The sequence below is a fragment of the Peromyscus eremicus genome, chromosome 6, assembly GCF_949786415.1.
Source record: "Peromyscus eremicus chromosome 6, PerEre_H2_v1, whole genome shotgun sequence".
NCBI lineage: Eukaryota > Metazoa > Chordata > Mammalia > Rodentia > Cricetidae > Peromyscus > Peromyscus eremicus.
This window is the reverse complement of record NC_081421.1, coordinates 68,508,901-68,521,859: the sequence shown is the minus strand read 5'-3', so window position 1 is coordinate 68,521,859 and position 12,959 is coordinate 68,508,901. Positions and strand designations below refer to the sequence as shown.

The following is a 12,959-nucleotide window of genomic DNA, read 5'->3' as shown; positions in this document are numbered from 1 at the left end:
ACTTTGGTTTTTTATGTATTTTTCTCACTTTTCTAGTTGTTATATTGTTGACAAATCCCCATTGACTTATTTATCTAACCTTTACATTTACTGAACTCTGTCACTGTGTCTAGCATTGTTTGAAGCAAACCAAACAGATCTCATGTCTTGAGAAGGAAGGTCCCACACGCCCGCACCGTAAACAGTAAAAGGCTGGAAGAATTCTTGGTGGTTGTGATGTTTTGTAGTACACAAGTGCTTAGCATCTCGGACTTGACACCAGAGCCGCGTCCTGGGTTCTTTCCAGGGCTGTCATTTGAAGCGTCCCGTCCTCCCCAGTCCAGCTGATTCTCAACCAGAATTCACAGCAAGCTGAACGCCACACGGTCAAAGATACGAACGTCTATTGGCCTACGGAGCCACCGTAGGCACACGGTCTTCCGCCGGTGGATTCCTCGGGGGTGTGACGTGAGCTCGTCACGTGGTCCGCGGCCACCTCCGGATTGGCTCTGTTCCCTCTCTGGATGGATGGGATGCAGCCGTGAGAAGGCGGGGCGCAGGCGCAGTCCTGGGATTTCCTTGGCCGCCCACCCTGAGCCGAGCGGTGGAGTTGGCGATAAACAGGCTGTGGCTGGGGCGGAGGGGGAGGGGGGCGCCGGCCTTCAGGAGGACTTCTGCTGCCGGCCTTTTCCTTTAGGGGTGTTGGAGCGGGGCCGCGGGGCCGCCGGCCTGAGGGTCGCCGTCTAGGGAGAGGAGGGAGCTTTTGCGGGGAGCGGTTAGGTTGCTAGGAGGGTGAGCGACGGGAGCTCTCCCCCATGCCGGGCAAGTGGTGCGGCCCTGAGCCGGTCCCGGAGCCGGAGCGACGCCTGTGAGAAGCCCGCAGAACGCGGGTTCTGTGAAGAGACGTGGGGAAGATTCGATTCCGAGAAAAGGAAGAGCCGACTTGAAAGGGAGCGAGGCCGCTGACGGGGAGGGGGCTGCCAAGATGGCGTCCGCCTCCTCTGGGCCAGCGGCGGCCGGGTTTTCATCCCTTGATCCCGGGGTCCCTGCCGGTACCTCAGGTGAGCCGGGTGGGGCGCGGCAGCCGGCTGGGGAAGACGGGGAGATGGGAACAGGAGCGAGGCCTGGGAAGGGACCTGTCGCTGGGGGTGTCCGAGTGGTTGCCCCTAACAGGCTGGACTCTGAAGTAGTGGACGATTTTGAGCGGTCTAGAGGAGTTGGGGGGAAAGGATGGGCGTCGTCACCGAGAGAAGAGAAGCCGACAGACACACTCCCACGGTGTCCTAGAGGCCATTGAGAACTTGGAGGAGGAGGAGGAGGAGGAGGAGGAGGAGGAGGAGGAGGGATGGAGAGAAGAGGGAAACGATGAGAACAGGAGCGGAGAAACCAAGTCAGTGAGGCTGGCGGCGCAGCTTAGTGGTGGAGGTCTTGTCCCCCATGCATCAGGCCCTGGCTTCAACCCCCAGGATCTTAATCCAAAAATACTACCGTACATGGAGTATTGGTAGAGAGAGGGGGATTTTATTGGTGTGAGATAGAGGCTAAATTGATCGTGGAATTAATAGATCAAAACGTTGAGGAGATTATGGGACCTAAAAGTGTTGAAGAGTCATGGGGTGCTTTTGACTGCTGAGGAATTAGGGAATTGTGAGTGTTAGTGGGAGTAAGAGTTACTGGAGTGGCCTTTCCCCTCAGACTACCCCTAGTGCGTCGTTCCCCCTCCCCTCAAGCCTTGTCCGCAGCAATGCGGACACACATTTTTTTCTCAAATTAACTCTTTTGGTGATTCCGAGCCTTGGAAAGGAATGGGGAGTTTTGTTGTTTTGTATTTTGAGACAGGCACTTCCTCTGTCTTCCTGACTGGCTTGAGATCCCTAATGCTGGGATTGCAGGAGTGTACCACAGCCAGCACAGAAGAAAAACTTCGAAGTGTCTAAAAGATGGGTGGTGGTGGTGGTAAAGGTCAAAAGACCCTAACGCGGGGAGGAGAAATGAAATGGAGGCTTGAATTGTAGAAGAGCCCTAGTTAGGCCTCAGAAAGAAAGATGGGGAGGGGTGTGTGTGACTCCTGGTGCTGTGAGGGAATATTGCATAATCGGATATGGACTGGAGGAATGCTTACGATGATGTATGAAGAAATTGCAAGGGAACTGGGCAGTGTAGAGAGGTCAGGGTCGCTAGAGATTGATGGAGATTGGGGGCTGAAAAGGCCCACAAAGAAAAGCCACAGATTGTGTGTAGGAGGGAAGCTGTGTATGGGAGGTGAATCAGAAGCTGTTCCAGAGGCTCTGTCAGGAGTGCCAGTGTTCCTCAGTAACTGTTGCCTGAGAAGCTGGGTATTAGATGCCTTTCTTGAGAGTTGATTTTTTTCTTAGGCCTGGGATTTTGCCTTTACCATTTTGAAAGGGCTTGAGTTCCACCTTAAACATTCCAGCTTAGACAGAGGAAACATAGTCATAGATACCCTCTTCATAAGCTGCAATTTTATTTTTGCGCCTCTATTTTTAGTTTCTTGGAGAGGTGGCTTTTGCCTTTCCTCTAAAAGCATTAGAGAGCCATAACAACTCTTTTTTTTTTTTTTGTTTTTGTTTTTCGAGACAGGGTTTCTCTGTGTAGCTTTGCGCCTTTCCTGGAACTCACTTGGTAGCCCAAGCTGGCCTCGAACTCACAGAGATCCTCCTGGCTCTGCCTCCCGAGTGCTGGGATTAAAGGCGTGCGCCACCACCGCCCGGCTACGGCGGCACATGCTTTTAATCCCAGCATAGGGGAGGCAGAGGCAGGAGGATCTCTTGAGTTTGAAGCCAGTCTGGTCTATGTAGCAAGTTCTAAGATAGTCAGGACTACATAGATCTTGTCTCAAAATCCAAAAAGAAAAAAAAAATGTATATGTGTGTGTCACTTTGTGTGTGAGTGCCCTTAGAGGACAAAGAGAGGCCTGCATCCCCTGGAGCTGAAGTTCATACAGTTGTGAGCACTTGACAAGGATGTTGGTGACTGAACTTGGATCTTTTTGTTTTGAGATAGGGACTAGAACTCACTCTGTAGACCAGGCTGGCCTTGAACTCACAGAGATCCACCTGCCTCTGCTTCCTGATGCTGATATCAAAGGTGTGCTTCAGACTCACCGTATAGCAGATGAGCTTGAACTCTTTAGCTTTCCCTCTCTACCTTGTAGGTGCTAGAATTATAGGCCTATTCCACCATGCCTTAGATTACATTTAACGTTTTTTTCTTGTTTTATTTTTGAGGCAGGGTCTCTCAATGTAGTCCTTCCTGGCTACTCAACATATAGAGCAGGCTGGCCTCAGACTCATGAGATCCTCCTGCTTCTGCCTCTCAAGTGCTGGGATTACAGGTGTGCCTCACCACACTGGGCAAACCATAAGCTCTGAAATTATATTTATCATCTTTTCCATTGGTGTTGTTACCATGTTTGAATCTGGAGGAGGAGTCGATTATAAATGACTTGTCATCGTAAAGTAACCATCGTGTGCTTTTCCTTATGCTTTGATTGGTAATAAATGATGATGTAGTTTGCCACCTGGGTTCTTCTGTTTGGTGTATAAAAAAGTATATGTTCCCTTTGTTTTTCCCATCTTCATTATTTGGACAATGGCACCCACTTAATAAAATCAGCCCTGGTGAAGTACTGTTGACGACCATCTGTTCAGGGTTCTGAGATCCTGGTTTTTTGTTCTCTTCTGTCAGTTAATAACTTGAAATTCAAGTCGTCAAGTTCAGCTTTTACTAGAAATGAGAGTCAAGAGTTTCTGTTTGGAGTGTGCATTTGTTGTTATTTTGAGACAGGGTCTGACTGTGCTGTCTTGGTTGGTCTAGAACTCTCTCTGTAGACCATGCTATTCTGGATCTCAGAGGACTAAAGGTGTAAGACATCACACCCAGCTATTTGGAGTCTTGATTTGAAATCGGGGTGGAAGTTACAAGGGCAGTTAAATGTCAAGATGTACATTGCTCCACTGAAATAAAAACTGATTAAAATCACATTTGCCTCCCCAAAGGAAAGGCCTTTGAAACCTTAGATGATCTTCAGCTCTAGTTCCTTCTGCTTCACACAAGAACAGTTTTGAAATAGTCACCCGTTGCTCATCTGTTGGGTTTTATCAGAGCCATAAATGATTTGGGAATAACCCCACAGCTCCTATACTCACCCTAGCTAGCTAGCTATTTTTTTTGTTTTGTTTTGTTTTGGTTTGGTTTGGTTTGGTTTGGTTTGTAGACCAGGCTGGCCTTGAACTTGGAAATCTGTCTGCCTCTGCCTTCCAAGTGCTGGGGTTAAAGTTGTGTATCACCGCACTCGGCAAGCTAGTTGTTGTTTTTCCTTTCTTTCTTTCTTTCTTTCTTTCTTTCTTTCTTTCTTTCTTTCTTTCTTTCTTTCTTTCCTTTTCTTTTCTTTTAATTTTCATTGGTGTTTTTCCTGCATGTATGTCTGTGTGAGGATGTCAGGTCCCCTAGAACTGGAGCCACAGTTTTGAGCCATCATGTGGGTGCTGAGAATTGAACCTGGGTCCTCTGGAAGAGTAGTCAGTGCTCTTAACCACTGAACCATCTCTCCAGCCTCAGCTAGCTGTTTTTTGAGGCAAGGTTTGCTGTGTAGCTCTGGCTTGTCAGATAGGGTTATAGTCCCACACCTGTGGTTCTTCAGATTTCTTGTTTGCTTTTTGCTTTGTTTTTGTTCTAATCAGCTTGAGCTACCACATGTGTTTCATCAGGCCTACTTTTTTCTGCTTTTAAAATTTTGATATATATATTTTTTTATTTTGAGAGTGAATGTGTGTACGTATGTATGTGCTCATAAGTGGAAGCTAGAGAACAACTTACAGGTATTGGTTTTTCTCCTCCTTCGGTCATGTGGGTCCTCAGACTTCCTGTGTACTTGGTGACAAATGCTCTTACCCACTGAGCCATCCTGCCGGCCTAATCTCCCTACTACTTTTTAAACCACAACAAAGAACATCAGGTCTTACTGGACTGGCTCTGGACTCCAGGGACTTCAATCAATCCTTCTGCCTTAGACTACTATAGTTACTAGCTGATATACAGGTACATTCAATTCAACCACACCTGTCTTTTCAGAGTATCATTGTTTTTTGTTTAAATATATTTATTTCTGCCATGGCTGTTTAAGCTCGGTGTCAGGTATAATTACAGTTTGTTTTATAGTTGTCTAGTATCTGAGATTAGTTGATATGTATACTTTAAAGTTAGCTTTGAGTGTCAAAATGGTATGTTTTACTTGTTGCTGTGTGTGGACTCCTGGGTTGATACTAACTCTTCTGATGAATACCTTTGCTGAAATATATGCTACCTAAAAACTATAAAATATTTTATTAGCTTGTTTTTTCTTTGATCATATAATGGAAACTATGGCCTGTGGTATGAACAGAGATAACAAGAATCAGAGCTGGATAAGGGGGAGAAGGGTTTTGTTTTTGTTTTTTTGTTTTTTGTTTTTTGTTTTTCCCTTGCTGGCTTTTTTATGAGCCAAGATTTCATTAAGGTCTTGTGTACTTGATGTGTTCCTCCTGCATTAGTCTTCCTATCGTTGGGATATACAGGAATGAACCACTAACTCTAGCCTTTTCTTTTCTCCTCCTCCTCCTTCTCCTCCTCCTCCTCCTCCTCCTCCTCCTCCTCCTCCTCCTCCTCCTCCTCTTCTTTTCTGAGATAGAGTCTTCCTGTGTTACCCAGGTTGGTCTCTTAATTTATAATCTTCCAGCTTCAGCCTCCTGAGCTGAGAATGCAGGTGGATGACACTGTGCCTAGTGTTATTTTATTCTTTTAAGTTCAGCCTTATTCTCACCCTCTCCCTCCCCCTTTTTCCTCCCTCGCTGTGTAGCCCTGACTGTCCTGAAACTCATTCTGTAGATTAGGCTGGCCTTGAACTCACAGAAATCAATCTGCTTCTGCCTCCCGAGTGCTGGGATTAAAGACCTGCACCACTACCCCTAACAGAAAGCAGGAAGATCCAAGAGTTCAAGGCCAGCCTGGGTAACATGAGACCTGTCTTTAAAAAAAGAAAGAAAGAAAGAAAGAAAGAAAGAAAGAAAGAAAGAAAGAAAGAAAGAAAGAAGAAAGAAAGAAAATTAAAATTACAAGTGTTTTTTTGTTGTTGTTGTTTTGTTTTTGACCGAAGATAAAAACACATTGGTGAAGTACACTGTTTTCTCTGTAGTCACCCAGGTGGAGGGAATCTCTCTTTCTATATTCCAAACTAAGCCCAACATTCTGTTCCAGAGATTGTATTAGAATAGATGAAGTAACCAAGGGGAATTATGAGGGAAGGGGAAGAGGTCTTTCTTAAAATATATGATGTATATGATTAACTAGAGTTTTTTTGTTTGTTTGTTTTTTTGTTTTTTTGTTTTTTTGGTTTTTTTGGGACAGGGTTTCTCCGTGTAGTTTTGGTGCCTGCCCTGGATCTCATTCTGTAGACCAGGCTGGCCTCGAACTCACAGAGATCCGCCTGCCTCTGCCTCCTGAGTGCTGGGATTAATGGTGTGAGCCAACATAGCCAGGCCCGAGAAAGTCAAATTTTTATTTGTGAGTGTGTGTCTGTGTCAGTGTATGCCGCATGTGTGCAGGTGCCTGCAGAGATCAGAAGACAGCGTGAGATCTTGGAGCAGAAGCTACAGGTGGTTATGAACAATCAATGTAGTGCTGGAAACTGAGCTCCCATTCCTGGAACAACAGTCAGTGTCTGTTGCGTCCCCAAAGTCATGCCTTTGAACTTAGACATGGAGGTCAGAAAAACTGAGAAAGTCCAATGTTTCAGAGAAAACATAACTGAGCTTTGCGCCAGCATCTGAAAAAAGAAAGAAAAGAAAAGGCAGAGTTACATTTTAAAAAAAAATTCTGTCTCAGGCAGGCTTCATGGAGGAAACTTCATTAGCAGTAGCCTATATTTTTTATTTTTCTGGTTGAGGGGAGTGCTGTTGGGGCAATTAATGCTTGTTTTGAAATTATAAAAACTAACTTTTTCTGCTGAACTATGCATGTGTTTTGTTCACATAAACCTCCTTCCCCCCAGTACTGGGGTTGAATGCAAGCATAAGCTAGTCAAGCTCTACCACGGAGTGCTATTGTTAACCCTAGAATATGTGTATATTAATCCTGCAAAACTCCAGATGATTAGAACCAGAGTTGGGTGTCATGACATATGCCTGAGTTGCAGGATTCCCAGGACTTGGGCACAAGCAGGAGGATTGCCACAAGTTTGAGGCCAGTCTGGTCTATATAGTTCCATGCCAGCTAGGGCTATAGAGCTATGTAGCTCTGGCTGTCCTGGAACTCACTCTGTAGACCAGGCTGGCCTCGAACTCACAGAGATCCGCCTGCCTCTGCCTCTTGAGTGCTGGGATTAAAAGCATGCACCACCACAGCCCAGCCTGTCAAAAGTCTTAAATGCCTCTTGACTATGGCTGGCTAATTCAAAACTGTCAGGTCTTTTAAGAAAAAACTTGGCAGCCAGCAGTGGTGAATCTGTGAATTCAAGACTAGCCTGGTCTGCAGAGTGAGTTCCAGGACAGCCAGAGCTACATAGTGAGACTCTGTCTTGGGAAAAAAGAAAGAAAAGACAGATTTTTTTTTTTCATAATTTTGAGCAAAATATTGGTGCTAAGTGATATGGTGAAATTTGCTCTTGTGGTACTGGAAGTAAAAGTTCATTAGAAGGAAATAGTTATTTTAATTTCACCTCCTCATTTCCTAAATTAGGCAGCTGAGGTTTAGAGAGTTTTACTAGAGACAAGGGTGCTCAGTAGAGATTGAATGCTATTAAAAAGGATCTTAGTAAACTCATTGCTTATTCCTTGGTATTTCTGGTAATATGTTGGCTATTAGGTGACAGGACTGGTAGATTAAACTAAAACATGTTTTTTTACATTTATATGGTGTATACATGGTGGTGGGGCTTGCCAGGGTGTGCATGTATGGTCAGAAAACAGCTGTGAGAGGCAGAGGAGTTGGTCCTCTCCTACCGTGGGAATTCTGTGGATTGAATTCAATCATTGGACTGGCTGGTAAGTGCCTTTACCTAATGCACCATCTTGCTGTCCCAGTGCATTGAAACAGAGTTTCTCTGTAACAGTTCTGACTGTCTGGGAAACTTGCTCTCTAGACTAGGCTGGGCTCCAACTCACAGAGATCCACCTGCCTCTGCCTCCCGAGTGCTGGGATTAAAGGCGTGCGCCGCCGCCTGTCTCAAACTACTTTTGAGCTTTTATTTTGAGGCCCTTCCTTGACTTTTTTGACTTTCCCTGAGAAAGGAAAATTAATAACCTGCTGAGAAACAAAATTGAGCTTTTCTTTGCAACGTGGCTTGGTTTTAATTGCTTTGATTCAGTTACTGTTATGGAGGTAGTTGTGGTCAGTCCCTGTCCTCCCCACTTACTTTTGAGACAGTCTAATCTGCCCAAGCTGGCCTCAAATGTACTTTGCGCTAAGGCAGATCTTGAACTCCTGGTCCTCTGGCTACTTCCTGGGTTCGAGAGTTAAAAGTGCACACTGTTCAGGTGTTTTTATTTGTTTCAGGGAGTGGAGGGTGGTGGGTAGTGTAGTGGTAGTGTTTCAAGACAGATTCTTTGTATAGCCCTGGCTGTCCTGGAACTCGCTCTGTAGACCAGGCTGGCCTCTAACTCAGAGATCACCTGTCTCTGCCTCCCAAGGCTGGGACTAAAGGTGTGCCCCACCATCCCTGGCCAGTTGTAAGCTTGAGTTACTGTTTAACCTCTTGAAGCACAATCTTCCTGTGTAGCCTCTGCTGGCCTTGATCTTGAGATTCTCTTGTCTTAATTTTCTGAGTACTCAGATTACTGGCATGTGCCACCAGGCCTAGGCAGTATCTTTTTCTTTCTTTTTTTTTTTTTTTGTCTCAGAACTAACTGTGTGATCTGCAGTACTTCCTTGACGCATGCTGATATTTCTGAATATTTTTATTTGGAAAACATATTGTGCCTCCCACCTGAAGGGGTATAGGTAGAATGATTTTCAGTATTCCAAATTACGGGAGCAAAGAGGTGTTCTGTATAGTTCAGCAAACAAATTAGCTTTGGTTTTTTGTTTGTTTGTTTTGTTGTAGAAAGTTTTTAGTTTTTTATTTTGCTGGGTTTTTGTTTTTTTAATCCTTGGCTTTTGATTTTATCAAACTAGTTCCTAAGAGTTAGCGTTTTTACTTTGTGAAACATTTAAGTTGTGTTACTGGTAAGCAGTGGATTGAGTCTCTGAAATACCTTGTTTATGACCTGTTCAGGCAAAACTAGTTGTCTGAGGAATGCATGTCCGGCTAGCCTCAAGCATCTGCAAATTATATGTGTACTTCAAACACTGAAGTCAGTCACACAGTGGCTTTTAGTTTCTGACTGCTGGATGATGTCATCTCATCTCCAAAGGAAATGCTTCTCCTCTGAAAGTGCTGGGAGAGGCTTTGCTATTGAGGCCAATTCTGTTTTGTTCCACATACTAAGGGGAGCCCAACTCACTTCAGAGCTACTTGCTGTATGAAGATATCTTTGTTTAAATTATCACCTCTTTATTTTTAGAGATTTCATTTTTATTAAAATTATGCGTATCTGTGTGTGTTATGTATGAGTGAATGCCATCTGTGTGCCAGTGTCCAAGGAGGCCAGAAAAAAGACATTTGGATCCCTTGGTGCTAGAGTTGCAGGCTGCCCCCTGTTGTGGGTGCTAGGAACTGAACTCAGGTCCTCTGGAAGTACAGCAAGTGTTCTTAACCCTTGAGTGCTCTTAACCCTTGAGCACTCCAGACCCAGTTATCACCTTTAGTACATTTTCCCTCTGAAATACACTGTTTTCACACTTCTCAGAATCATGTTGATAATTTTTCTCTCCTGTCTCTTTTTTGACATTTTCTTTTTTAAAATTAGTTATTATTTTTAGTATTATGGGTGTTTTGCCTTCATGTACCACATATGAAGTGTCCACAGAGACCAGAGAGAATGTTGGATCCCCTGGGACTGGAGTTACAGACAATTATGAACTACCCTATGTGTGGCTGGGTCCTCTGGAAGAGCAGACAGTTCTCTTTAACTGCTGAGCCGTCCATTGTCCCTCTATCACTACCACCCCCTTGTTTTATAAGTCTTCTAATTCTTCTTAATTTGAAATTTTGTTTCAAGTTGTCTGGTATTACTGAACAAATTTGTAGAGACCAAGAATGGTGTTTTGCACAGTGGCTAGAAACCAGTCCTTCCAGTATCCTCCACAAACACAAGCTAGGGTGCTGCAAAGGACTAAGCTGGAATGCTTCCCTAAACTGGTACAGAGTTACTCAGAAGTCTTTTAAATAGTTAGGTGTGGTGGTGCATACCTGCTGTCTTAGCAACTTGGGAGACTGAGGTATGAGGACTGCTGTAAGTTCAAAACCACATAGGGAGTTCCAGGCCATCTAGGCAATAAAATAAGACTCTTTTTTTTTTTTTTTTTTTTTTGATGTTTGTTTTTAAAGGGGGCAGGAGAGGTAACTGAGCGGTTAAAACTACTGGCTGCTCTTACATAGAACCTAAGTTCAGTTCCCAGCACCCATAATGGCAGGTCACAACTGCCTTTAACTCCAGTTCCAGGGAACCCGAAACCCTCTTCTGGCCTCCACAGATACCAGACATGCACATGGTGCACAGACATACAGATAGACAAAACAGTCATACACATACAAGTTAAAAATAAACCTAGGAGAGAGAAACAGACAGAATTATGTTGTGGAGTGGTACATGCTTATAATCCTAGCACTTGGCAGGCAGAGGCAGGAGGAATTTGAGGCCAGAGTGAGCTATCAAAACAGACTTTGCTCCAAAACTGCACAGGTAGGGATAGGGAGAAAGAATTGATTGTCTATACTTTGGTATCTGATGTGACTGCTTCAGTTGTTCAGAAGTTATTTTAAGTAACAGTGGCTTCTCACCTTATTTTTGTTGTTGTTTTTTGAGACAGGGTTTCTCTGTGTTACAGTTCTAGCTGTCTTGGAACTTGCTTTATAGACCAGGCTAGCCTAGAACTCACAGAGATCTACCTGTCTGTGTCTACTATCTGCCTCTGTCTCCCGAGTGCCAGGATTAAAGGCATGCACCACCACACCCAACTTTCTCACCTTATTTTTATAACTTAAAGCATATCTGGTTTTGTTTTTTTGGGATGGAAAATAGTCCTGGTCTTGAATTTGCTGTATAGCCAAAGCTGGCCTTTAATTCCTGATACTTCTGCTTTTTTTGGGGGGGGGCTTTTTTTCAAGATAGGGTTCCTCTGTGTAGTTTTGGTGCCTGTCCTGGAACTCACTCTGTAGCCCAGGCTGGCCTCGAACTCACAGAGATCCTCCTGGCTCTGCCTCCCGAGTGCTGGAATTAAAGGCATGCGTCACCACCGCCTGGCTCTGCTTCTATTTTATGTTTTAGGATTATTGGATTGTGACACCACACTTTGCCAGAACCTGTTTTGTTTGGTTTTTAAGAATATTTTTCAAGTTATAACATCTATGGAGATAATGCAAATATGGAGTATCAACATTAAGAGACCATTAATAATTTGAAAGATAGGGTTGTCTTTTATTTTTTTTTTTAAGTTTTTATTTATTTTGTGTGAGTGTGTGTATGTGCCGTGGGGTGCATGTGGAGGTCAGAGAACAACTTTGGGAATAGCTTCTAGCCTTCTTACCTATCTGACTTCTTATGTGGGTTCTAGGGGTTGAACTCAGGTTATTAGGCCTGTATAGCAGGAGCTATTCCCCTGGAGTTATCTCCCAAACCCCATGCTTCCCTCTCTCAGAGAAGTCTCTTACATATATTTATATAGGTTTAAGATTATAGGGTATCCCAATGTAATATGTCGTTCAGAAAAATGATTTGATGTTATGTGTATACATGTGGGGTGGGGGGGATGTTCATGTGAGTTCAGATGCCGGAGGCATCAGAGCCCCTGGAACTGGACTGGCCATCTGTCCAGCCTCCTCTGTTTATTACTAATTTCTTATACTTTGCTCTATGTGTATATATGTATGTCTGTGCATACATTTGTGTGGGAGGATGTCCAAGAACGATGTGTAGGAATCAGTTCTCTTCTTTCCTCCCGTGTGGGTCTCAGGGATAGAACTCAGGTTGTCAGGTACCATGGCAAGCACCTTTACTAAATGGCCCTCTAGGCATTTCTTTTCGATTTTTTTTTTCTTTTTCCTTCTAACTTATTTTTGTAGCATAGGACAGTGATTTTTGTTATGAACTTTAGTTGGGGGGTGGTGGTGGTGGTAATGGTTTGTTGGGTGGCTGTTGAGCACCAGAGTATTGGGAGCTAAAGGTTTTAAAACAGAGAGAATGACACTAAAGCTTTCTCTGTGTGTCTCTTTAGTTTGTAATATACAGATTAACATACTTCTTGGGCTGGAGAGATAGCTCAGTGGTTAAGGGCATTGACTGCTTTTCCAGAGGACCCAGGTTTAATTCCCAGCATCCACATGGCTCAATTCCCAGCACCTACATGTCAGCTCACAACTGTCTGTAACTCTGGTTCTAGGGGATCTGACACCCTCTTCTGGCCTCCATGGGCATATGGGCATGCACATGATGCACGAAGGCAAAATACCCATACATATAAAATAAAAATGAATCAGTCTTAAGCTGGGTGGTGGGGGTGCACACTTTTAATCCCAGCACTCGGGAGGCAGAGGCAGGCAGATCTCTGTGAGTTTCAGGGCAGCCAAGGCTGTTTGTTACACAGGGAAACCCTGTCTCGAAAAACCAATGAATGAATAAATAAAAGGTTTATCCAAGGCTGTTAAACAGAGAAACCCTGTCTCAAAAAAACAAAAAATAAACAAATAAATAAACAAGTAAATAGACAAATAAATAAATAAAAGGTTTATCTATGGTTCAAGGAAAATAGAAACTAATCAAATCAAGCTGATACCAGCATATATACAGTTTCATATTTGAGGACCTTTTATATATGAATAAGTACTT

General features: G+C 44.0%; 1 protein-coding gene across 4 annotated transcripts in view; it reads left to right on the top strand.

The window, feature by feature from the left end:
• Positions 1-480: 480 nt before the first annotated feature.
• Pip5k1a (phosphatidylinositol-4-phosphate 5-kinase type 1 alpha) overlaps positions 481-12,959 on the top strand; it is a 44,831-nt gene continuing 32,352 nt past the window's right edge. The window contains exon 1 of one of the 4 annotated variants that reach the window (XM_059265814.1): positions 481-1,040. In XM_059265814.1, the coding sequence (XP_059121797.1) occupies positions 965-1,040 (76 nt within the window). In that variant the 5' untranslated portion in view covers positions 481-964. The remainder of the gene's footprint in view (positions 1,041-12,959) is intronic. The other 3 variants (XM_059265815.1, XM_059265817.1, XM_059265818.1) reach the window with 3 other exon arrangements.